The sequence below is a fragment of the Callithrix jacchus genome, chromosome 8 (genome assembly GCF_049354715.1).
Source record: "Callithrix jacchus isolate 240 chromosome 8, calJac240_pri, whole genome shotgun sequence".
In the NCBI taxonomy this organism is placed as follows: Eukaryota; Metazoa; Chordata; class Mammalia; order Primates; family Cebidae; genus Callithrix; species Callithrix jacchus.
The window spans coordinates 104,378,351-104,405,637 of NC_133509.1; the positions used below are offsets into that span (position 1 = coordinate 104,378,351).

At 39.9% G+C, this 27,287-nt stretch overlaps 2 protein-coding genes across 14 annotated transcripts in view; one reads left to right on the plus strand and one right to left on the minus strand.

Annotated features, from left to right (window-relative positions):
* Positions 1-965: 965 nt before the first annotated feature.
* Positions 966-14,108, minus strand: ERH (ERH mRNA splicing and mitosis factor). The gene is made up of 4 exons (XM_002754048.7): positions 14,027-14,108; positions 12,992-13,079; positions 7,787-7,907; positions 966-1,484 (listed from the first exon to the last, which is right to left on the minus strand). Exons 1-4 carry the CDS (start codon positions 14,027-14,029, stop codon positions 1,382-1,384), a joined length of 315 nt encoding a protein of 104 aa, XP_002754094.1. The 5' UTR covers positions 14,030-14,108; the 3' UTR covers positions 966-1,381.
* Positions 13,788-27,287, plus strand: part of SLC39A9 (solute carrier family 39 member 9) — a 62,118-nt gene continuing 48,618 nt past the window's right edge. For 5 of the 13 annotated variants that reach the window (XM_054240096.2, XM_078335243.1, XM_078335248.1 and 2 more), the window contains exon 1: positions 14,182-14,246. Coding sequence is in view for 4 of the 13 variants with exons in the window: in XM_078335241.1 (XP_078191367.1) it covers positions 13,935-14,246 (312 nt within the window). In the remaining 9 variants the exon portion in view is untranslated. Of the gene's footprint in view, positions 14,402-14,497; positions 15,266-27,287 lie in introns of those variants that run through there. The other 8 variants (XM_078335242.1, XM_078335247.1, XM_054240095.2 and 5 more) reach the window with 3 other exon arrangements.

The following is a 27,287-nucleotide window of genomic DNA, read 5'->3' on the forward strand; positions in this document are numbered from 1 at the left end:
GTCCAAGTAGGGGCAGGAACAGGGGATATTAGACCAATCATGAGCCTTCCAAAAAAACTTTCAATCTTATGCTGTGTCAAGATATCACTGGCTGTTGGTAAAGTGATAATACCAGAATCAGAGTGCTCATATACTTGCTGATTTAAAGTACACGATTGACATGATTGGAAGTACACCCCAGACTGGGTGACAGAGTGAGACTGTCTCAAAAAACAAAAACGAAAAACCAAAGAGACAAGACTATCTTATAATTTTTTGTGGTCTTTCCCTTGCCCTTATAGGTAATTAGTATTCAGCTGAAGGCTCTGAAAAGGGTACACAGAACTCCTAGAAAGAGTTACTGATTTGGATGGCCAGGCGCGGTGGCTCACACCTGTAATCCTGGCACTTTGGGAGGCTGAGGCAGGCAGGATTGCCTGAGCTCAGGAGTTTGAGACCAGCCTGGGCAACACGGTGAAACCCCATCTCTACTAAAATACGCAAAAAAATTAGCAGCGTGTGGCGGCACGCGCCTGTAGTCCCAGCTACTTGGGAGGCTGAGGCAGAATTACAAGAACCTGGGAGACAGAGGTTGCAATGAGCCGAGATTGCGCCACTGCACTCCAGCCTGGGCTACAGAGCGAGACTCCGTCTCAAAAAAAAAAGTACTTGATTTGATCAATGCTAAGAAGTTAATCTGTCTGTTACTACTGCAGACAAGTTATATCACTAGAAAGTCATTTATAATGTTTGCATCAATAGTGGGTACAAACCTTGGAGCTATAATTAAGTTTCATTTAATTATGCTGAAACAGTGATGTAAAAGTATATTAGCTTCACATAAATCACAGCAAAATATGTTACGCATTACTTAAACTTTCTTCAAATTCTTTCATTCAAAAACTTACAATGAAAAGATGCTTTGCAAGAAAATTCAATGTTCAAAGACAAAAAAAAAAAAAAAAAGAAAACACTCAAGGAGAAAATATAACTAAAGGACATTTATTTATTTTTACCAAGACTTTATCTTGAGGACATGGCTAAACTGCATTTCCTCCCCCACCCCATCTTGAAGAAGAGTTAGTATAGTGAATGTTATAAAGTAGATATGAAAAGCTAGCTGAAGGACTGGAACCAAAATTAACTGACAAAGTACAACTTTCATCTAAATCATCATAAAAATGTTTAAGTAAAAAAAAAAAAAAGAAACAAAGAAAAAAAAGAGGGGGCAATGGGGGTTTCTGATTGAACAAATCCTCACATTTCATCTAACACAGTCAATCTTGGCTAGAGTATAACAAAGTGGAAACAGGATTACTATGATACAAAACTTCCACTACAGCACGCTGTACACACCTGTGTTCCAAGCCCACCCCCATCCCCCGTAATGCTTCCAACACAATTATTTCCCAGCTTGTTGGGCCTGCCGACGAAGGAGCACGTAGATCTTCTCTTTAATCCAGTCTTTGTTATAAGGCTGGTATGTCTGGGTATCAGCCCGGTAACTGAGGAGAGAAAGGCAATAAGCAAAGTCACAGTGGTCAATCACTGTCAGGTGTTTAAATTCCCAAATTATAACCACCCAATGATGGCACAGATGTGTACATTTCCAAAAACGAATTTAATGAGAAATTGAAAGAGCTACCTACACAGCCATTAAATTTTAAGTGATATAAACTTTATATCACTTTGTATAATCTTACAGTGGAAAAAGAAAGCATGACTTAGAACTTTTAAGTTACATGTCCAATATGTTACATATCTGATTCTTGACAGAGTATGACCAGAAACCATGTGTTCTTTCTGCTACCTAGTTTCCATTTTTATGGTTCCTTTAGTGATTGAACAACAACAACAAAAAACCGGCTGGATGCGATGGCTCATGCCTATAATCCCAGCACTTTGGGAAGCCAACGTGGGTGGATCACCTGAGGTCAGGAGTTCAAGACCAGCCTGGCCAACATGGTGAAACCTCATCTCTACTAAGATACAAAAATTAGGTGGGCATGGTGGCGTGTGCCTATAGTCTTGGCTGTTTAGGAGACTGAGGTAAGAGAATCACTTCAACCAGTGGAGGTTGCAGTGAGCCAATATCTCACTACTGCAGTCCTGCCTGGGAGACAGAGACTCTGTCTCAAATGAAAAAAAAAAAAATCAAAAACACTAGTACAAACTTTAGATTTGCAAAGTTTATTTTGAATTAACTAAGAAAACTTTAAAAAACATGTTACTGGCAACAAAGATTTTTTGCTGACTTCCCTCCCCCTGTAAAGCATTAAGGAAATCATATAACCTGTATGCTAGAGGCCGATGGAAAAGAATTATCAGAAGACAGCAAGCTCCAAAATATCTCTAATCAGAAGAGCAAGGAGTACACAGATTAGCAGTAGCAGTAAAACTCCAATGAGACTGTGAGTAAAATAAGATGTTACGAAGTACTAGGTGTTGCTTTAAATTCTTAACTGAATTAACTCATTTTTACAACCCTGTGACTAGGTACAATTATCCCCTTCCCCTTTTTTTGAGACAGAGTCTAGCTGTCAGTCAGTCTGGAGTGCAGTGGTACCATCTCAGCTCACTGTAACCTCACCACCCGGGTCCACATGCTTCTCCTGCCTCAGCCTCCTGAGTAGCTGGGACTATAGTTGTGCACCACCATGCCCGGCTACTTTTTTGTATTTTTAGTAGAGACGAGGTTTCACTATGTTGGCAAGGCTGGTCTTGGACTCCTAACCTCAAGGATCCACCCGCCTCGGCCTCCCAAAGTGCTGGGATTACAGGCACCTGGCACCCTTTTTCATGAGGGAACCAAGGCTTGAAAATGTAAAGCAACTTAATTAGCTAAGTAACTACTGCAGAGTCCTCATTGTTAATTACTAAGTTAGAAACCTGCATTAAAATTTTTGGCAAGGGAAATAAATTCTAAAGTAGGAATGCTTTATACAATTAACATCACATTCTTCCTCTGAACAATAAGGTCACAATCTGGTTTATTAAAAATGTACAAGATTCCCATTTTTAAAAATACTTAACCAAATAAAAAGAAACATTCTAAAATGTAAACTAATTTTCTCTGAAAATCCTTTGTCCATGCTTCCTAATTAAATAAGCTGTAAGCTAGTTTACTGCAAAATGTGTTAGAAGAGACTAACATTTATATTAACACTGGAAAAGAACTTAAAAAGGAAATTTTCTCAGATTATCATATCTGGGTGGGACTGGCTTTATTTATTCCATTCCCCCCAACAAAAATCACTCTGGTTTGTGAACATTTAGTGATCCATCAACTTGCATGCAAATTTCCAACTCATAAAGTAGTAATAATGCCTTCTTTATGGAAAACTGTGTGTTGATGGCTGTTAACTAGCACTTGAAAATGAGATCATTGGCCGGGCGCGGTGGCTCACGCCTGTAATCCCAGCACTTTGGGAGGCCGAGGCGGGTGAATCACGAGGTCAAGAGATTGACCATCCTGGTCAACATGGTGAAACCCCGTCTCTACTAAAAATACAAAAATTAGCTGGGCATGGTGTCTGTAATCCCAGCTACTCAGAGGCTGAGGCAGGAGAATTGCCTGAACCTAGGAGGCGGAGGTTGAGGTGAGCTGAGATCGCGCCATTGCACTCCAGCCTGGGTAACAGGAGCGAAACTCCCGTCTCAAAAAAAAAAAAAAAAAAAAAAAAAAGAAAAGAAAATGAGATAATTAAATGTTAAATACTTTAATAAAATGCGTAGTCGTTGGCACAGATGAATCTTTTAACCTATTGTGATAGTGAATGAATGTAGGTTTATTTAACAGAAGCTGTGGGTCTGGGCAGTGAAATCAGCAGCATCTTCAGTGATACCAACTTCTCTTACTGATCAGGAATCTCTCTCATCATTATAACTACTGAGGGTGAAAATGCCCTTTATGTCTCTAAGCAAACAAGGAAATCCTGCATAATCAACAGGACATTATTTTCATCTTACAAAAAGCTTATTTAAAAAAAGTACAGATCAGAAAACTGAAAAAATTTATACTGACTACCAAAAAAATGGACCCAATCTCTGGTCTTAGGAGTAGCAGCACAAATCCCAGTTCTTAATGAAAGAGAGGAGAGGACATGCTGTCACAGGATGTGTTGTGGCAGTGGGTAACCTCTTTGAAAGCAATACCTTATTTCTCCTGAATATTCAAATAACAAAAAGGCATAACCAAAGTCACCTGGGAAAAATAGTTTTAAGTCCTAAATTTGATTCTGAAAGTTTTCCAGAGGCCAAAAAATTTTCTTTCTTTCTTTTTTTAGATGAATTTCTTATAAAGTTTTTTTTAAATTGCATTTTAGGTTTTGGGGTACATGTGAAGAACATGCAAGATTGTTGAATAGGTACATACATGGCAGTGTGATTTGCTGTCTTCCTCCCCATCACCTATATCTGGCATTTCTCCCCATGCTAACTCTCTCCAACTCCTCACCCGCCCCCCATGTCCCTCCCCTATTCCCCCCGCCGACAGATCCCAGTGTGTGATGCCCCCCTCCCTGTGTCCATGTGTTCTCACTGTTCAACACCCACCTATGAGTGAGAACATGCAGTGTTTGATTTTCTGTTCTAAAAAATTTTCAACATTAGAAACAACATAGATACAGGTTTCCAAGCTATTTATAAAAGAGAGATTAATGATAATTTATGATTTTTAACAGTCTTTCTGAAACTATTAAAAACCATAAATTATCATTAATCTTTCTTCTATATTTCTGGAACCACTGTAGGTGGGAAGAATTATCTAGGTAATAATTAAAGCTTTCCCTCTATTTTGCTTTAAAATAGCAAGTATTATATTAAAAATCAGTTTAGTATGCTAGATATTGTTCTAGTTTACACTTTAAAGTCTAGGCCAGGCACAGTTGCTCATGCCTATAATCTAACCCCTTGGGGAGGCTGAGGCAGGAGGATCACTTGAGCCCAGAAGTTTGAGACCAGCGTGGGTAACACAGTGAGATCCTCTCTAAAATTTTTTTTATAAAGTCTAGTACAAAGATAGAAAAGTTATGTTGTATCACTAATGACATACTTGTATGTCATTAACATGTCACTTGTAACTGTTTTACTTTGTGCAATTTTCATATTGTTGAAAAAACCCGAATACCTTCTAAATCCCAGTTGAAATTAACAATTTATCTCACTTGTAGAAATTAAAATTCATATCATTCTGCTCCTGGCAAATAAGAACATGCTTGTAATTAAAAATAAAACTTCATCCTGACTTTCTATCCAGTTGAAAATGGAGTTGCTGCATAATCTAATACTGCTGTGCTCAGCAAGCACTTGATCCTCACAAGGAGTCCGGTGAACTAGATTTGTCTGAATTTTTACAAACGAGTGCAATACCAAGCTGCCTTGTCGAAGGGCGCTAGCAAATGGTAGAGCCAGGATTCAAACCCAGCTATGTCTAATTCTGATGCTCCAGCTAGCTCTTAAACACAGCCCCCCAAGATGAGTAAAACATGATCCACGACTTCAAGTTAACTTCCCACTTACTGGGTTTAAGTACAACATCCCAAAAGCATCAGGATTAGATCCTGAATGCTTCAGTAAGTTTCTTTTATAATACACACAGGTGGACGTGCATTTATATGACCAATATTTACTCAGCACCAACTATGAACCAGAGATGCAGCAGTGAACAAAAAGCAAAGCAACTTGCTTTTAAATTCTAGCAATTAATATACACATCAATAATTTCATTGAGTGGATGATTTTGTCAACACCTAGGCCTCCCAATTCCATGAACTCTTTTCCTCTAATGATCTCATATTCCCACCTTCTCTTGGCCAGATTCCTAGACCTTGTCATTACCAACAATTTCAATTTCCTATTTTCAAGTACGTCATTCTCTGTTCACTACCTTCTTAATATTCTAATTTGAGCAATCCTTGATCCAGTGGGATCTGTAATGAACAGATCTACCTCTGTCTCTAGCACCTCTTCCTACACCCCCAAAGCCCATGGTCATGCAGTCCCTTGCTGTTATCTTCATATAAGCCTTCAATCTTTAGCTAAATCTTTACTCTCTACCTACTCCTCCCTTGTAGCCATATAGGTGAGAAAGACTAGGAAAAAAATCCCATGATCACAATGACTGATTCCACTTTAAATGATTATCAGGTAGGTACTTTGGAGGACACTTAATACATCCCTGAAATAATTAGTTTCCTAATTCTTTCACCTTCCTAGCTTATTTCTTACTTTTCCACAAACCTGTAACACCTCAGTTTCAAATGGTGTCCTTGCTCCCTATCTGAGATAATTGAAGCATATTTCAGATAACTGAAGATAATTCCCCCAGCCCCCAAATTTGCCTGTCCTCCCTTTTTTATGAATGAACTGACCAAGAGCCAGTCTGAGCTATCAATTTCTCATTTAGCAGATCATCCCGTCAGCCTGCAAACTTACCATTATTTTCCCCACCTTAAAAAAGCAATTTCCTTCTCCAGCTACAACCCCATTTCTCTGTTCTTTCAAGCAAAAAAAAAAAAAAAAATGCTGTATGGGCCACCTATAAATCCTCTCTTTTCATTCCCTTCAATTCACTGAAATCTAAGCATTTTACTCTTGCCACTCTACCACAACTGTTTTGGAAGTCACCAAAGACTTCCACAGTGTCAAATCTAGGGGTCAATTAAATTCTCAGTCCTCACTTCTCTGACCTATCAATAGTATGAAACACTTCTGCACTGGCTTCCAGGATATCGTTGCTCTTTGCCCCTCCAATCTCTTAAGATTCTCTCCTTCACTCATTCCTCTGCAGCATCAAAGTCTTCCTTAATGACTTCAAACATGGCAGGCACTCCTACTTCAGGACCTCTACACTAGCTGTCCCCCATTCCCCTGTCTGGTATGTTTTTCCTTTAGATGCCTGCATGGCTTAAAGTACCATGCAACATTCATTTGAATGTTCTGAGTGACCAAAGTGAAATGGATGCAACTGGAACACAATGAAGAGGTGCAGAAAACCAAACTCAAACATCCCAAGGAAATGCAAGTTTTAGAACTTTTGGGGAGACTGCACGGTGCAGCCACATTCTAGGACTGTTCCAGCGGTGATCCAGGAAGTGCCTAGGAGTACGTTTCTCATCACTGTTCTTTCACCTTCTAGCACAGCACCTGGCATGTAGTAAGGATTCAAGCATCTGGTGATTGAGCACTGTATCATAAGGAGCCTCCATTTTCATCAGTTAAATGAGCTGTATTTACACTCAGTTTCTATTTGCTAATGTAAAAAAGATTAGGTAATTATATAATAATACTTTATGCTCCTTGTTAGTAGTTGTCAGAAGCAGATTATCAATACAAACTATAACAACTATATTCAACATTCTCATTCTAACATACCAAAATGTACGTATTTATACAGGCTAGGATTAAAATTAAGTTCAATTTCAGCCCTACACACATTTAAGGTTTTGAAATGTCATGAAAAAAAGACAATCTTAGTTTTAATCCAAAAACAATGGCTTAAGGACAAAAATTGTAAAGGGGAAAAAATTATTAGGTATAAGGAACAAAGAACAGGGACATGGAACTTCTTAATTAGCATCCTTTCTGGATACTAACTATATCAATTAGCAAAGTTCTTTTTTTTCTGTGCCTTTGGCTTTATATTGCCAATATCTTATTTCTGTAAGAGAAATATTAATTACTAAACATTATGCAAATGCAAAGATCAGTGTCAGGCATGTGTTAGCTCCCAATACCATAAATCACCTCAAACAGACAGAAAAACATTAAAAAACACAAGATAACAGACATGTTTGCTAATACTTACACCAGGCAGCTGAGGTCTGCCAGATCATCAATGAAATCAAACAACTGACTGATGTCATATGTGATAGAAGGACTGTTGGGATTCATTCTTTTCAGATGTTCTTCATACATTTTACAAACGCCTAAGGAAGGATAGGACAAAAACCAAAATCTTACAATCACATAAACTTCTAGATATGAGTAGTGCTATATGTCGATATCATATTTACTTTAATAAAGTTGGGCTGGGGAAAAGATGGTAGATTGATGGCTTTTGATTATTGCCACTAGCAAATAGTTTTTTATAAATTCAGCCGGCCGGGTGCAGTAGCTTATGCCTGTAATCTCAGCACTTTGGAAGGCTGAGCAGGAGGATCACTTGAGCCTAGCAGTTTAAGACCAGCCTGCCTGGGCAACATAGAGAGACCTCATGTCTACAAAAATTTAAAACTCAGCCAGGCATGATGGCATGTGCCTGTGGTCCCAGCTACTTGGGAAGCTGAGGTGGGAGGATCACTTGAGCCCTGGAGGTCAAGGCTGCAGTAAGCCATGTCCGCATCACTGCACTCCAGTCTTCACCACAATGGTGGTGTAACTATTTTGTGTCTTAATAATAAAATGATTACTTCAAACCATTGGAGCTAAGGGTCAGTAATTCTTTCTGAAGCCAAAAAAAAAAAAAAAAAAAAACCACATTAGAAATTGGCAACAAAGAAAGAGATTATTCTAATGTGGTTATTTAATCATTCTATTGTAGCAATGTGGTAATTTAAGTCCAAGTAATCCTGGACTATGGATGCAGACAGACTTGAGTTCCAGCTCTGCTTCTGTCAAACCGTGGACAAATGACTCCATTCCCTAAACCACACCTGTCAAACAGAGTTAAGAGTGCCTCTTCATAGAATTGTGAGGTTTATTTGAAATAATGCACATAAAGCATCAGCACACAAACAAGCATGTAAGTACTCAAAATAATAAAAAAGATGAGCAGAATCATTAATAGCAAGCCCACATTACTAACTATAATTATCTATAGAGTACATTATCTATTAAGTTTTTATTCAATGATATTCTCCTTTCTTATTCCCACAAAAGGAGAATATATCTTTTCAGTCTATCCCCGCTGTCAACTATTTAAGACTACCACAATGAATGGATAAGTGACATAAATGCTAGTTATCTAGCAAATACACGTCCTATACTGTGTACAGTACAAAGGCCCTTTATTAGCTCCAAATTAACCTTTTAAATTTCCTAATAAAAATACTATTCAACCACAGAACTATCAAACAACTATCTTAGTGTTTTTGATCGCTACTGGCATACTACACTGTGATCACAGAATATCAAACATGAGTTAATAAATGGAAAGAAAAAACTAGGAAAATAAATTCACATGTCTTAAAAGGAATTGACCCATAGTTAGCATCATACTTTTTTTTTTTAAGACGGAATTTCCACTCTTGTCACCCAGGCTGGAGTGCAGTGGTGCAATCTTGGCTCACTGCAGCCTCTGCCTCCCGGGTTCAAGCGACTCTCCTGCCTCAGCCTCCCGAATAGCTGGGATCACAGGCGTGTGCCACCATGCCTAGCTGATTTTTGTATTTTTAGTAGAGAGAGGGTTTCACCATGTTGGCCAGTCTGGTCTCTAAGTCCTGACTGCAGGTAATCTACCTGCCTCAGCCTCCCAAAGTGCTGGGATTACAGGCGTGAGCCACTGCGCCTGGCCTCCATCACACTTAATGGTTAAAGACTGGATGCTTTACTGCTAAGATTAGGAAGAATCCTAAAATATTTACTGTTGCTACTTGTATTCAACGTTGTAATAGAAGTTCTAGCCGGGCAATTAGGCAAGAAAAAGAGAAAACAGGACTTTAGATTGGAAGAAGTACAGCTATCACTATTTGCAGATAATCTACATTATCTTGTAGATAGAAAATCCCAAGGAAACAATAAGAAACCTATTAGAATTAAAAAATGAGTACGGCAAGGGTGCAGGATATAGGATCAGTGTATGAAAATAAATTCTGTTTCTACACCTTAGCAAATCTGAAAATCAAACTAAGAAAACTTCATTTATAACAGCATAAAAAAGAATAAAGTTCTTAGAAATAAATGTAACATAATAAAAGAAATGCACAACTTGTACATGCTACACTATAAAATGTCACGGAACAATTTTTTTTTTTTTTTTAAATCCTGAGACAGGGTCTCATTCTGTCGCCCAGGCTGGAGTGCAGTGGCCTGATTACAGCTCACTGCTGACTTGACCTCTCAAGTTCAAGTGATCTTCCCAAGGAGCTGGGACTACAGTTAGCGCCACCATGCCCAGCTAATTTTTATACTTTTTGTAAAGCAGGGATTTCATCACGTTGCCCAGGCTAGTCTCAAACTCCTGGGCTCAAGCAATCCGCTCACCTTGGCCTCCCACAGTCCTAGGATGACAGGTGTGAACACATTCCCATGTTCATGGGTTGGAAGACCTGATGGCAATACTCCCCTAAATGATCTACAGATTCGATGCAATTCTTATACAAATCCAAGCTGCTTTTGCAAAAACCAACAAGCTAATCCTAAACTTGACACAGAAATGCAGGAGACCCAGGAAACTCAAACTTATCTTGAAGAACAACAACACTGGAGGATTCAAACTTCCTGATTTCAAAACTTACTAGGAAACTACTGTAATCAAGACAATGTGGTACTGGCATAAGGAAAGGTATATAGATCAACGGAATGAGAGTCTAGAAACAAACCCCCACATTGATGGTCAATGCTTTTTGACAAGCATGAGAATTCAAGAAAGAATGTTCTTTTCAACAAATGGCCCTATGACAACTGGATAGCCACATGTGAAAGAATGAAGTTGGACACATCCCTAAAACAGACCAAAGACCTAAAAGTAGGAGCCCAAACTCTAAGCCCCACAGAAAAAAGTAGGCTGGGTGCAGTCGCTCTCACCTGTGGTCAGGAGTTCGAGACCAGCCTGGCAAACATGGTGAAATCCAGTCTCTACTAAAAATATAAAAATCAGCTGGGTGTGGTGGCACACACCTGTAATCCCAGCTACTTGGGAGTCCGAGGCAGGAGAATCACTCGAACCTGGGAGGCGGAGGTTGCAGTGAGCTGTGGTTGCACCACTGCACTCCAGTCTGGGCAACAGAGTGAGACTCCACCTCAAAAAAAAAAAAAAGAAATGGGAGAAAATATTTGTAAACTATGCATCTAGAATCTAAGTCATTCAAACAACTCAACCAGAAAAGAACAAATGGTTCCATTCAAAAGTGGCCAAAGGATATAAGCAGACATTTTTCAAAAGAAGTGGTTAACACATGAAAAAATGATCATCAAACTAATCATCAGAGAAATGCAAATTAAAACCACAATGAGATACCATCTTTCATCAATTAGGATAGCTATTATTAAAAAGTAAAAAAAATGGGCAGGTGCAGTGGCTCACACCTGTAATCCCAACACTTTGGGAGGCTCAGGCAGGAAGATCACATGAAGCCACAAGTTAGAGACTAGCCTGGCCAACATGGTGAAACCCTGCCATACTAAAAATACAAAAATTAGCTGGGCATGGTGACACACACCTGTAGTCCCAGCTGCGCAGGAGGCTGAGGAAGGAGAATCACTTGAATCCAGGAGACAGAAGTTGCAGTGAGCTGAGACTGACCACTGCACTCCAGCCTGGGCTACAAAGTGAGACTCTGTCTCAAAAAACAAAAACGAAGACATTGGCACTCATATGTTTACTGCAATACTATAGACAACAGCAAAGTCATGGACTCAACCTAAGTGTCCGTCAGTGGATGACTAAAGGAAATGTGGTATACATGTACATATATACACACACACCATGAAATACTACTCAGCTATTAAAATAATAAAACCATGTCTTTTGCAGCAACATAGATGAAACTGGAGGTCATTATCTCAAGTGAAGTAACTCAGAAAGAGAAAGTCAAATATCTGACATTCTCACTTATTGGTGGGGGCTAAATAATGTGTACATACGGACAGAGTGGAATAACAGACACTGGAGACTACAAAAGGTGGGAGAATGGGGAGGGATGAGAAATCACCACTGGGTACAATGTACACTAAGTGATGGTTACACTGAAAGCCCAGACTTGGTTGGGTGTGACAGCTCACACTTGTAATCCCAGAATTCTGGGAGGCTGAGGCAGGAGGACTGCTTGAAGCTAGACATTTGAGACCAACATGTGCAATACAGTGACACCATCTCTATAAAAAAAACAAAAAATTAGCCTGGTGTGGTACCAAGTGCCTGCAGTCCCAGCTACTTGTGAGGCTGAGGCGAGAGGACTGCTTGAGCCCAGGAAACTGAGGCTGCAATAAGCCATGATCACCAATGCACCCCAGCCTGGATGACAGAGCGAGACCCTGTCTGTTAAGGAAAAAAAAAAGGGGCCCAGACTTTACTACTACGCAATGCATCTATATAAGTGCAGAAGACTGCACTGGTATTCCTTAAATCTATTAAAACAATTTATTAAAAACAAACACACAATTCTATAGTACATGGGTTTAACCAGTATAAGGAATACCTGTAAAATATTTCCATATTATAACAAACTAACATGTGACAAACAGTAAGACAATATTTATAAAACAATGAGAAGCTCTGGAAAGTCATTCATTATATACATTAGTTTAATTAAAAAAAACCCTAATACTTGCAGCAAGGAGGATAATATGCACATAATTAATGTTTAAAATGTTCAAAAATAAACAGGCCAAGGTGGGCAGATCACTTGAGGTCAGGAGTTCTAGACCAGCCTGCCCAACATGGTGAAACCCTGTCTCTACTAAATACACAAACAATTAGCTGGGTGTGGTGGCAAGTGACTGTGTAGTCCCAGCTACTTGGCAGGCTGAAGTACAGGAATCATGTGAACCTGGGGGGGTGGAGGTTGCAGTGGGCCAAGATCACATTACTTTACTCCAGACTGGGTGACAGAGTGAGACTCTGTCTCAAATAATAAATAAATAAATAATATTTTCAGCAACTATGATCCAGCCTAAATATCTAGTTTCCCTCTTAAAATTGGCAATTTAAGAAATTTGGAGGTCAGAAGTGATGAGGGCAGGGCCTGGGGTGGACTATTAAAAAAAAAGAAAGAAAGAAAGAAATTTGGAGGGGGAAAACCCAGTTCCTAAATGAGACATTTTTCTATCCCTTGATTAGTGTTAAACTCACCTTCCATGCATTCATTCACAGATTCGTAGTCTGCATAAGTTCTGCCTTCTGGCCTCTTGGTAGGCTGCACCAGCAAAATAGTGTGAGACTGCAGGGGGAAAACACGATTTCGATATAAGTTACTGTTTGAGAAATTCATAGTATGATTTAAAAAAAATCCCCGTTTGTGATGTAATAATGATTGCTAGTTATTCAAATGTAACTACAGGCATGGTATCTCATGCCTGTAATCCTCGTCCTCTGGGAGGCTGAGGGGGGAAAAAATCCCTGGAGGCCAGCCTGGGCAACAAACAAGACCCTGTCTCTACAAAAAAATAAACATGCTGGGTGTAGTAAGCTGGATCTGTCAGCTTTGAGAAAAGGTTAGACAACCCTAGCCCATTGTTCCTACAACAGGCCACAGCATTTGGAGGGAAAAAGAACCATCCCCGGCCGGGCGCGGTGGCTCACGCCTGTAATCCCAGCACTTGGGAGGCCGAGGTGGGTGGACTGCTTGAGGTCAGGAGCTTGAGACCAGCCTGGCTAACATGGTGAAACCTCGTCTCTACTAAAATACAAAAATTAGCAGGGCGAGGTGGAGGGCGCCTGTAATCCCAGCTACTAGGGAGGCCGAGGCAGGAAAACTGCTTGAACCCGAGAGGCGTAGACTGCAGTGAGCTGAGACCGCGCCACTGAACTCAGTTTGGGCGACAGAGTGAGACTCGGTCTTAAAAAAAAAAAAAAGAAAAAAGCACCATCCCCACGCCTCCCTCTACCGAGTAACAATCGGGAGAGAGCGCATCCTCAGGCCCAAAGCACTCATGACCCAAGCGAGCAGGCGGGCGCGCAACCACAGGGCGGACCAGGGTTCCGGGGCCTACAGTCAGTCAGGCCTGGCGTCTCCGCGGCGGGAAGAAAGATCCATCCACAGACAAGAGCGGCAGAGAGCATCACGCCGCCCTGTATGGGGCTCGTGAGGAAAGGCAAATGTATGGGGCTAGGGTCGCCCTGGAGGCTGGGGACTCAGACTTGGGTAGCCACGGAGGCCTTTCTTACCATAGCGCCAAAGTCTCTTCGCTGCAGCCGCTGCAGAAACCGCCGCCACTACACGAGCTTAGCCACAACGCCGCTAACAGCCAATCCCCGCGAGAGAAGCCGCCGGAAGTCGTCGGCAGTGCAACGCAAAAGTGCCTTTTGGATCATAGAGGCACAGTCACTTCCGGTAGCTAGAGCAGATACTGACTCTGTTTCAGCCATCTTCGATAAAGGCAAAAAGGTAAGTAGGGGAAAGTTTCCTAGCTTTAGAAAGAATTTTTTTTTCAAGATGCTGTCTTCCGTTCTTTCGTTATTAAACATACGCCTCAAGTGATCACCGGTGTAGACAGTGACATCAGTCACCTTTCATTAGCCCTACTCAAAAATGGCGGCAGTGTAAGTATCCCGGCCTAGAGGTCGGTTGTAACCCGGAAGTGCCCTTGTAAAGGAGGGGGCGGTGAGACAATCCGGAAGTGGATGGAAAGAAGAGGTGCCACTTGGCGGCCATGGCCGCTGTAGTATCGGCGACTCCGGGTCAAGGCCCGGCGGAGTGGAGTACCATGGGCAGCACCGGGTATAGGGCAGAGACAGCTTTGGGTCAACTTTGCTGCTGAACCCCTAGGACCCATCGTTAGAGACGTGCAGGACTCCTTTCCTCATCCCAGGCTCGGAGGAGAGTTTGCTGGGACTGGTGGGCTGGTTTCCTGCCCTGGGGGGCGGATCACCTGCGGGGCCGCCTCTTGGAGTCTGGGGCGTTTAGGGAACGAACAGGTTCGCTTGGGTTACTTACCCGCTGTAGCCTAAGACGTTGTGCCACCCTCATTCCGACAATTGAAGAAATTGATCATTCGCACATTTTCCCCATTGACTTTTTCCATCTCTATTAACCCACGAGAATCTGTGACTGGCATCTGAGAACCCAGAGCCTGGGACCTTAGATTGCTGGAAGCTTTCTCTGGTGCTAATATTAGCAAAAAGGATCTGTTTCCAGGTACTTTCAAGAGAAAGGTGCCTCGTGAACACATCTGCTGGTGGGAAGTCCTAAAGAACTGGAAAGCCCACTCTCTTTGCACCACCACCACACGTGTTTAAAGAACCTAAGCACCCTTTAAACCCACTGGAAATTTGTTGTCAAGTGGTGGTGGGTGAATAAAGGAGGGCAAAATGGATGATTTCATCTCCATTAGCCTGCTGTCTCTGGCTATGTTGGTGGGATGTTACGTGGCTGGCATCATTCCCTTGGCTGTTAATTTCTCAGAGGTAAGAAACTAACAATTTTCTGTCAGATGTCAGGATGGCTGTGACGTAGTAGTTGTAGTTGCAAAGGGAAGCTGCTTCCCTCGATAAATCTCAAAGCTAAAGGTCTCATTAAGGAAGACTATATTTTAAAAAACAAACCTCATATTCAGCAGTGGAATTCTTAACCTGGGGTAGATAGATATTCCACTGAAGATCCTGGAGTATTCTGAATCCCCTGGAATTGCTTAAAAATTTTGAGGTTCTGTGCATTTTCCTGGAGAGAGGCACCATAACACTTCTTTTGATTCTCAGAGGTTTCATGGAATCAAGGTTCCATATTGTTATTAAGATAATGAATGGAGTGGCTCATGCCTGTAATCTCAGCACTTTGGAAGGCTAAGGTGGAAGGCTCACTTGGGCCCAGGAGTTCTAGACCAGCCTGGGCAATATGGTGAGACCCTGTCCCTCCAAAAATTTAAAATTATCCACTTGGCGGTGTGCTTCTGTTGTTCCAACTACTAGGGAGGCTGAGGCAGTAGGATTGCTTGAGCCCAGGTGGCTGAAGCTGCAATGAGCAGCTTTGGACCACTGCACTCCATCCTGGATTCCTGGATGGCAGAGTGAGATCCTGTCTCAAAAAAAAAAAAGGAAAAAAAAGAAATGGAGAATATTATTTGTCCATATGAATTGAAGTCAGTATGATGACTTCTTTTTGAGAAAGTCAAACATATCTTTCTGAGAAAGCTGTTTTGTTTTTTGGATGCTTGTACTAGAATGAATGGAAGAAAAATTAGATTGTTCTTAACTCACAGTTCCTTTTAAATGTGAGCATTGGAATTGATATTCTGAAGTTGTTTCAAATCTATTTGCTTAGCAATGAATTTTTGGTTAATATGGTTTAACATTTTGGTTAATTTGATTGGCATTCCTTGAACAAATGTTAAGCGAGGGTCCCAGGAAGAGGGGTAGATGAACACTCACTGTTCAGTGAACATTCCAATAGGTCCTTTAGGTAGGCATAAAGAATTCACGAAGTGCCCAGTGTTCAAAGATTTAGGGGGAAAAACTACTACATTCAGAGGGAACAAGATTTCCCTAGAGTTTGTCCTAGAGTTCAGCAGTAAAATAGGCCCTAGTTTCAATGCCGTTCCTGAAAGTACTTTCAAAGGAAAGAGGAGAGTAGAATGGCCTGAAGTAGAAAGGAAAGGTATAAGTGAAATATTAAGTATACCTTGAAGAAACCTGAGGAAGAGGAGACATTGCAGGTGAAAATAGCCTGTGGGTGGGAAAGAAGGTGGGACAAGGTGTTGTCAATTTGAGGAAAAGTAAAGCCCATAGCCAGATGGAATGGAGGCTTAAATTGTTGCTGCTCTTTTTCTGTTTCCCTTTTTGTCTCTACCCCTCAGCATCTAATGACAACATTTTTTTAAAAGTATATACATTACCTAACTTCACTTTAAAAACTCAAGCTGGGTGCAGCGGGGCACACCTGTAGTCCTAGCTACTCAGGAGGATAAGGTGGGAGGATTGTGTGAGCCCAGGAGTTGGCCTGGGCAATACTGAGACTTCGTCTCTCAAAAAAAAAAAAAAAAAAGAAAGAAAAAAAAGAAAAAGAAAGAACAGTGAGGTACAGACTGGATAGGTTCATGAAGTTTATTAGAATTAGGGGACAGATATTTTTTCAATCCAGCTTTTCTGACTCAGACCAATTCTTGGTATACATGGTAGCCTGTGTACCAAATCCAGCCTGCAGGCTGACTGTTAAATTAGCAGACAGTTTATTATTGTTCTTTACCAGTATTTCCTCAAGGCAACAGTTGAGTTGGGCCGAGTAGCAGCTGATAGTCACAGTCCTCCTTGCCCTTGAAGCCTGTTTCATTCATTCAGGTTACTTGCCTGCCCAGTAGTTTGTGAACCTGTGGTGTTTCCTTTGACATAACCATATTTTCTTATAACTGTATTAGAATTGAATTGACATTAGTAAGGCTGACATGTGTGAGATTTGGGTTGGTTTGTGTATTTTTTAACTTGCTGAAGTAACATTATGAATAATTATTCTGATAAGCAACCAGTAAAACTTTTTATTTCTATAAAATGCTTATAACTTTACCAACTTCAGTATTTTTTCAAACTTCCTTGGATGATTATTACAATATGCAGATATATACTATTTGCTTTTTCACTGGAAGGAAATGTTTATAGGAGTTGTGTTATTATCTGGGATATTAATAAGGATAATTAGTATGTCTTGCCATTTCTGGCTTTCTTAAATTGACGGGTCAAGTGGTCTTTTCCAGCTGTAGGTCTTAAAATGCTATAAATCATCATTTCATAATATCTGTTTATTATTAGAGCAGACACAATGCATTTTGAGCTGTTAGAATTAAAATGAAAGTTATATATAGCTTAAAGACATTTTAGAATTCAACTAGTATTTCTATCCCCTGGGAACTAAACATTTTTTCTAGGCAAATTATGCCATTATTATGGACCAATGTTATACTGAAACTAGTGAGATGGTAAATTTGTCAAAATAAATTTCATTCATGGGGCACTGGAAAGCACAATTTCTTTCCTTACAAAATAATTTCCCAAACTCCTACACTGGATAAATGACTTGCCTCTTTAAGGAAGTCTGGCTTTTTTTTAAAAATAAGTGTTAATATTTTACAGTTCACTTTTATTTACATCAGGGGTGTCCAATCTTTTGGCTTCCCTGGGCCACATTGGAAGAAGAATTATCTCGAGCCACATATGAAATACTCTAACACTAAGATAGCTGATAAGCTTAAAAAAAAAATGGCAAAAACACCTCATAATGTTTTAAGAAAGTTTATGAATTTTTATTAGGCTTCATTCAGAGCTCTCCTGGGTTGCATGCGGCCCAGGAGCCACAGGTTGGACAAGCTTGATTTACATGAAAAGAAATGCCTTTTATTCATGTTTTTAATTTTGCTGCTGCTGCTTTCTCGTTCAATACTTTTTCTTCAGAATTTCTCAGAGCAGGAATAAAAGTCAGATGATCAATTATGGAAAGATTAGTATTCAAAAACGAGTTAAAATCTAGTAATCTGAAATTGCGGTAGTGTGGAGTCTAACTGCCAGATATGACCACCAAGAGGTTTATGTGACATTGATTTCTTTCAGTTTTTCCTCACCCCAAAACTACCTTTCTTGATACTTTTGTGACCTTATTCCTTGCCCTTTGACCTGGCAACTGTACCTTCATGCCTTAAAAATTTATAAAACAAAGGAAAAAAAATCTGACTCTCAAATACAATTATAAGTAACTTTGATAATCAGGATGCTGATTTTTTCGGCATATGGGAAAGAGAAACACTTTTAACTTTTAAAGGAAGCCAAAGCATGCTTTACACAAATGAAGTCCTGAGTGAGACACAATAGTTTATAGTTGGCACTGTCTTATGTTTTTTAGATTTCAATTGCTAGTGAGTAGTTTTCTTTGGCTCTAAATAACAATATTACATAAGTAGGTTGAGAGTCCATATTACCTAGTATAAACTCAGTGTGCTCCAGTTGATAAATGGAGCCATGATAGAAAAACCAGATGCCAAAGTGGGATTTCAGATTGATTGTCGAAGGGTTGTTACTCATCTGAATGTGTCTCCTCTTTGTCTCAGAGCTGGTGACAGAAAGCAAGCTGTTTTTGCCTCAGAGCTCTACAGCAGTATTCCCCGACCCATCTAGTAAAGGATCAGGTTTTTTGTTTGTTTCTTTGTTTTTTGTGTTTTTTTTTTTTTTTTTTTTTTTTTTTTTGAGATGGAGTTTTGCTCTTGTTGCCTGGGCTGGAGTGCACTGGCACGATCTCAGCTCAGGGCAACTTCTGCCTCCTGGATTCAAGTGATTCTCCTGCTCAACCTCCCGAGTAGCTTGGATTACAGGCATGTACCACCACACCTGGCTAATTTTGTATTTTTAGTAGAGACAGGGTTTCACCACGTTGGTCAGGCCTGGTCTCGATCTCCCGACCTCAGGTGATCCCCCCACCTTGGCCTCCCAAAGTGCTGGGATTACAGCCGTGACCCACCGCATCCAGCCTAGTTTTTGTTTTTAATTTTTATTTCAATCCATACCAATACACTTATAAATAGTAGGAAAATGAAGTGGAAAAAAAAACTGTAGAAAATACAGGCCCAAATGTATTGTTATTAGATTCAACAGATAAAAAATTACTATTATAATTGTAATAATCATGTTGTTATAAAAATTTTTGAAGACTCTTAGTTTCCATACTTTTCTTATTGCAGACCAGTTTGGGTTATAATGCCACATTTTTCATATATTAAAACAGGCAAAGCTGGGTGTAGTAGCACACACCAGTAGTCCCAGCTACTCCAAATGCCAATGAGGGAGGATCACTTGAGCCCAGGAGTTCAGGGTTACGGTGAGCTATAAGTGTATCTGTGGATATCCACTGGCAACATAGCGAGACCAGCTCCCTAAAATAACCGGTGGTATAAATTCCATAAGTTGGCAGGTGAAAGAAGTGCTATTCTTAGGGTTTTTTTTTTTTTTTTTTTGAGACAGAGTCTCACTCTGTCGTCAGGCTGGAGTGCAGTGGTATGATCTTGGCTCACTGCAACCTCCATCTCCTGGGTTCAAGCGATTGTCCTGCCTCAGCCTCCTGAGTAGCTGGGACTATAGGTGTGTGCCACCATGCCCAGAAAATTTTTGTATTTTTGATAGAGACAGGATTTCACCATGTTGGCCAGGATGGTCTTGAACTCCTGACCTCTCAGGGGATCTGCCTGCCTTGGCCTCCCAAACAGGCATGAGCCACCACGCCTGGCATCTTAGGATGATTTTAAAGTTTAATATGATTAATAATACACTGATTTCAAAAGGGACTGCCTGAGACAATATTATTCAAAATCAGTGTCACTACTTGAACAAGCTATTAAAATCCAAGTCTCTTCTGTTAAATGACCTTATGGGATTGTTGTGAGGTTAAAGTAATATAAACATAGGCTTAACGCTATGTCTAGAACATAATACAAACTTTGAAAAATGTTGAGGCAGATTCTCAGTACTGATGAGAAAAAACTTTTAAAGATTTTCATTTTTATAACTTTGTTCTAATTTATAATTTTTAAACCTTTTATTTGGAAACAGACTTAATAATGGGAAAGCTCCTCCCCCTCACCCACTTCCCAGTCATTGAAACCTCTTGGCAATTTGTTTGGAATCCAAAGGTCTTGTTTTGGGGTTTGCATTACTATTCACCATTAACATTCTGTTTGGAGAGGCCAGGGCTTTTCCTCTACCATCCCTGCTTTATAGTATTTTTCTTAGTATTTAACTTTCTTTTCTTGATTATACTTACTCTCATTTTAAGCTTTGTTTTGTTTTTTCATGTTTTAAAGTTTTGTGTCTGTTTTAGTCCATTCTCACATTGCTAATAGAGACATACCTGAGACTGGGTAATTTACAAAGGAAAGAGGTTTAATTAACTCACAGTTCAGCATGGCTGGGAACACCTAAGGAAGCTTACAATCTTGGCAGAAGGGGAGGCAAACACATCCTTCTTCATGGGGCAGCAGGATGGAGAAGTGCTGAGCAAAAGGGGGAAAACCCCTTATAAAACCATAAGATATTGTGAGAACTCACTATCACGAGAACAGCATGAGGGTAACCATCCCCATGATTAAATTACCTCCCTTGTGTCCCTCCCACGACTCATGGAGATTATGGGAACTACAACTCAAGATGAGATTTGGGTGGGGACACAACCAAACCATATCAGTGTCTGATTATAATAAATGACTAATTCATAATAATTATCTTTAGGGGTTTGAGTTCCCCTCAAATCAAAGGTTTATTGTGTCTGAAGAACAAATTTGTTCAGTATGCTTCTGTCTCTGCAATAGTTTCTTTTGAAGTAGGTTTTAAAAAGTTACATTTTTAAGAACTTTTATATTGTCTGGTACATTGCTCTTATTCTCTTATGGTAATACAAGAGATTTTATACCTGTTTAAAATTTCATTTGAAAATTCTAAGATTTCAGCCAGGCATGGTGGCTCATGCCTGTAACTAGTGCTTTAGAAGGCTGAAGCTGGAAGATTGCAGGAGTTTGAGACCAATCTGGGCAACAGAGTAAGACCCTGTCTCAAATGAATGAATGTAAATTACAAGATTTTAAACTTTGCAATCTCAGTTAATTTATCCATATCTGGAAAGAAATAATCAGCTTGTCTTTTCTCAGATTGATCTGCAGGTTATTGTCTCATAAGAATCCTTGATAAAACTAAGTTTGGATCAAATAAAATCTGGATACAATCTAATTCCTGAAAAACTTTGTTTTCTCCAGGATATGTTGATAAATGTAATTAAGACTTATCTGCATAATAATCTAATAATGTTTTTTGAGCTCTGTGTACCAGACACTGATGTGCACTGTCTTCTTAATCCTCAGGACGAGACTATGAGATACTGTTAAACCTCACTTTACACATGAGCAAACTCAGCCTAGAAGTCACAGACTGTGGTAGAAGTGGGATTTGGAACTAAGTCATTTAGATTCTCATTGCCAAATCACTTGACTACTAAATGTTGCCTTCCCTAATAAACACTGTAAAGAAAGAATGAAAATAGGATCTAAATTGGTGCCTTTAGTTCCCCAAATTAGAAACATCTTTCATACCTTCAACAGTATTTCTCATGCTTTCTGCCTAGTCAGTGTAGCAGAACTTGGAACTCCAGAGGTGAGCAATCTCCAAATACCATTGAAACCTATAAGAAACAGGTTAATATAAATACAAAGAAATAAAAAAAAAGAAATATGTTAATAATGTCTTAGATGCCCTTTAAGTTAACACCTGCCAATTTGGAATTTGAAGTAGTTCCCATTGTGAACTATCCAAGATTAATTTCACACTTGACATCTTCACAGTTTTGTCAGTCCTAAATTGTGCTGCTCAAGAAGTGACATCCTTTTCAAGAGAAGGTGACCTGAAATGGATTCAGAATGTTTCTGTATATGACAATCTTAACCTCTTGTCTAATTAAATAATTTAGCGATGAGACTTTTGTTGAATGATAAAATCCCCTTCAGCTCAGTCTGGAATTTCAGGTAACAGTAGTACTGGCTGGGCACAGTGGCTCATGCCTGTAATCTCAGCTACTTGGGAGGCTGAGGCAGGAGAGTTGTTTGAACCCTGGAGGTGGAGATCACAGTGAGCTGAGATTTCACCGTGGCACTCCAGCTTGGGCAACAGAGTGAGACTCTGTCTCAAAAAACAAAAAGTAGTAATACTAAGTATGAGTACTGGTATTTCTTAAAACCTGTAAAGAAATTATGAAAATCTCAATCCTCCTTGAATACTAATATTCATTTTTAACTTTATTGAAATAAAATGGAAATAAGTATTAGTTGGACTTGAAATTCTTATATGGAAATTCATTTTTAAATGAAAAGGTCCTGAGGGTAACTAATAGATAATTTCATCAAACTATCTATTGCAAACCCTGTATTTATCTGAGGTTAATTTTCCTTCCTTCCTTCCTTCCTTCCTTCCTTCCTTCCTTCCTTCCTTCCTTCCTTCCTTCCTTCCTTCCCTCCCTCCCTCCTTCCCTCTCATTGCCCAGGCTGGAGTGCAATGGCACAATCCTGGCTCACTGCAACTTCCTTCTCTCAGGTTCGAACAATTCTCCTGCCTCAGCCTTTCAAGTAGCTGGCACCTGCTACCATACCCAGCTAATTTTTGTATTTTTAGTAGAGATAGGGTTTCACCATCTTGGCCAGTCTGGTCTGGAACTCCTGACCTCAGGTGTCACACCCGCCTCAGCCTCCCAAAGTACTGGGATTACAGATATGAGTCATCGTGCCCAGCCTGAGGTTAATTTTCTATTAACCAAAACATTGTACCCTAGCTCCTCCACCTTGCTGTGTGCTCCTTTCATTAATTCTTTATGCATTTGACAAAGACAAATTGGGGAAAGAAGACAGATGCTAAAAGCCAAAAACAATATGTCTGGTAGAGAAACAATTTAGCATAGCGCTTAAGATTATATATTCTGGAGCTAGACTTGTAGTTGATGGCTCTGCCATTTACTGGCCTTGTGAACCTGGGCAAATTGAACTTTTTGTGTCCCTGTCTCCTTGTATTTAGGTGGAGATAATAGAAGTACCTACCTCATAGGATTGTTATGAGGATGAAATGAGCTAATATATGTAAAGTGACTGTAATAGGACATGCCTGGCATAATAAATACTTAATAAATGTTACTACCATAATGATGATGAAGGAGAATAATTTTGGTAGCACCTCCCTGTGTAGAACTTGGCCATCCGGAAGCCACATTAATCTAAAGGACCAGAAAAGTCTCTTATCAGCCAAATAGCCTGGAGAGCAAGCATTTTGTTTGCTGTTTACTGTTCTTGGTTCTCATTTGGCTCCTGTGTATCTTTTTTATGTAATTCTGGTAGGCTAGTGAGCCAGTTATCAATTTATTGCCTCTCAGCTTTAAATTCATTCTTCATTGACTACTCTGCAAAAAAACACTTCTGGGCCTCGTAAGTATCTTTCCTCTACCAACTGGCACAATATTATGCTTTGTCCACAGGCATACTGGAGAGAAATTAAAGTGGAAATGGTTTCCCTTCTTGGTTCTGGCATGCTTGTCCAGCACTGATTCCTGTAGCACAGGCAGCCACCCCGGTGTCCAGTTCCTGTAGGTCACCCAGCTTCTTCAGCGCAGCTTCCTCCAGCACATGTGGCTGTGGCTTTTCCAGCCTTGTGCCGGGGTTCCCTCATAACCAGCTCCTGCACCACCAATGGCTTCTCCAGCCCCAGGCTCCTGCTGCACACACAGCTGCTCACACATCCAGCAGTCAGTACTTCCCCTGGCACTCCCCTTGGGCAGTTTTATAGACTTGCCAGTGAGTCACTTTTCCATGAACAGCTTTTCTCAAAACCTAGAGTACAGATTTTTAGCAAGTTCTACCAGCATGGCACTATGGAAACTTCTCTACCATTCACTGAGCCCCAGCCATCCCCTTTTCGACAGGGTTTGGATCTCAGCCTTTGTGGGGCCTCTTCTTTGAGCACTCTTATCTCAGTTCTAGAATAGTAGCTGCACCTTATATCTGCTATTATATTCTTAGGGTTCTCTCTTAGGAGTCAATTCCTCATAATTTCATAATTCTAGTTTCCTTTTATACTTTTATAAGTATTCTTTTTTTTTTTTTTTTTTTTTTAATGGAGCCTCACTCTGTTGCCTAGGCTGGAGTGCAATGGGACGATCTTGGCTCACCACAACCTCTGTCTCTTGGGTTCAAGTGATTCTCCTGCTTCAGCCTCCCAAGTAGCTGGGATTGTGGGTGCCTGCCACCACACCCAGCTAATTTTTGTATTTTTATTAGAGATGGGGTTTTGCCATGTTGGCTGGGCTGTTCTCAAACTCCTGACCTCAGATGATCCATCCACCTTGGCCTCCCAAAGTGATGGGATTACAGGCGTGAACCACCTCACCTGGCCCCCCTTTTGCAGGTATTCTTTATGTTAAACTTTGTCTCTTCAAATTACTTTATGCTTTCTCTTTCATGGATGGACGTGACTGATACAGGTAGGTAATAGATCATAAAATCAAATGAGGCTGAACAGAGAATTAAGCCTGGAGTGAGATAAGCCAGCCCCATTGTCATGATATATGGCAGCTGACCTTCAGTGTCAGTGCCTGGGAGTTGTTAGGGAAAATTGAGAACTGGGGGCATCTAAAGAGCACTTACCATTTGACGACACCAAATTTTCCTATTTTTCCAAAGCTAGAAATCTGGATTTTTATATCAAGTCTCCTGACCCTTTGGCTGCTTACTCAAATATTGCATCTCTGTGTGGGTGAAACAACCCATGTCTGTGAGTCAATAAGCCTCTGGACTGCCTGGTTTCTAAGCCTTCTGCAAACTAGAAGGGGTGGGCAGGCAAGTAGAGGAAATAAGTTATAGCATGGCAGTGGGGGTGGGAGAGACTGAAAAACATTTGTAATTATTACGCAATGTCAAAGTGCAGTTGTTTAGAACCACTTAGTAGAGGGGAAAACATCTCTATGTTCACATTAAAGACACTATGTTCTCTAATTCGACTATAGTATAATAATTACCACATGTCAACTGATATGTCAGGTTCTATGTTGATTTTAATAGTAACCTTGAAAGGGAAGAATTCTTGTCCTGCTTGTAGATAAGGTAAGTGGGCCTCAAGTTTAGTAAGTACAAAGCCCCTGTTTATATAGCCTCTAATTAAATTAACAATTTTTTCAAAGACACTGGAAAATTTAGAAAATATGGTAATGTATAAAAGGAAAATAAAAATATTATCCTGTTCAGTTAGAATCACTAGTAACAGTTGTTTTTTTTCTATTTGTTTGCATTTTTAACATAGTTGATAATGGTTGATATGTACAATTTACATTCTCCCTTTCATAACCTGGTAGTATATCATAAGCATTTTCCTTTATTCTCAAAAATTTGTTCTAGGCATTTTTTGTTGTTGTTGTTAAGGCAGGGTCTCACTTTGTCACCCAGGCTGGAGTGCAGTGGCATGATTTTGGCTCACTGCAAACTTCACCTCCTGGGTTCGGGTGAGGTGATTCTTCTACCTCAGCCTCCCAAGTAGCTGGGACTCAGTCACGTGCCACCAGGCCCAGCTAATTTTTGTATTTTTTGTAAAGGGGAGGTCTTACTATGTTGCCCAGGCTGATCTCAAACTCCTGGGCTCAAGTAATCAATTCTTCTGCCTTGGCCTCCCAAAGTGCTGGGATTGCAGGTGGGGGACACTGTGCCCAGCCTTGGGCATTTTTTTAAATGTCCTCATTACATTCAATTATGTACAGAAATTCTTAATATACATTTAATTTATTTTTACATTTTTGTCAGGATAATAGTGTTGCATGAATATTTTTGTGTCTAAAGCAATGACTGTATGTTAGATTGTTTTTTCAGGGATAGAATGATAGGGCTAGAGGGCAAGAATGTTTTCGGAAGGTTCTCAATCCATATTACCAGTTATTAAAAATGCATTTTTTCCAACCAAGGCTAATAACACTGTATTCTCACAAACATTATCATTGTTCATTTTAAAAACTGTACTAATTTCTTAGAAGAAAAGGTATATATACTATTTTAGTTGCTCAGTTCAGTTGAACTTATGTGTCAATGATATATTTATTGGAAATATTTTTCCAGGTTCTTTTTCAATGGGTTTTTATTTGTTTTGGCTTTGTAGTTACATCAAGCAATCTTATGGGATTTATATTAGGTCTTTTATGTTTAGAAAGAAATTTTATGCAAAAAGAAAAATAAATTAATCTTATTTTCCAAGATTGGAGGAAATGACATTAATAAAGTCCTTGCTTGTTATTACTGCCTTAGAGGATGTTAAGTAACCTTGATGTCAAATGAATTCAGAAAAAGGAAGCCTCTATGCCCCTGGCAACATGGCAGAATTGTTTTTGTTCAGTGGAACTTTGGTTATTCTTGCAGTGGAGGTGCTTAGAAGCTTTTTTTGCATGCTACTGATGATGTTGAAGACAAGTGATAACAACACCTACTCCGCTAAGTGCACTAATATCCTGCTCCTACACAATAACACTAATAGTAGCAGTAGCCCCTTCTCACACAGGACATGAAGCCCAGGAAGGTTAAAGACTTGTCCAGTTTCACACAGCTGCTATTTAGAGCCAGGAAGCTTTGGACATCTTTTTTCAGCTGTGAGGACTTGAAGAACCAAATCAGATCTGAGTTTTCTTTATTACCTGTTACTAATACTTAGCAGCAGATAATGTAGTGGCTAAATTGACATTAGGAAATACCTCTTGAAGCAGTTTTGTTTGTTAGAATATGGGGAAAAGCTTCGTTACCTGAGCAAGAGTTAACCCATAACCTGTGATATTTTATCTTTTCAGTGCCTAGAACTTTGAAGGGATCAATCTTAGAATAAGAGATGTACCTTTGATTTTTTTTTTTTTTTTAAAGGAAGCTATAGTTGGTGCTTTGACTACTAAAATGGGTGTGGCACAAGGAAG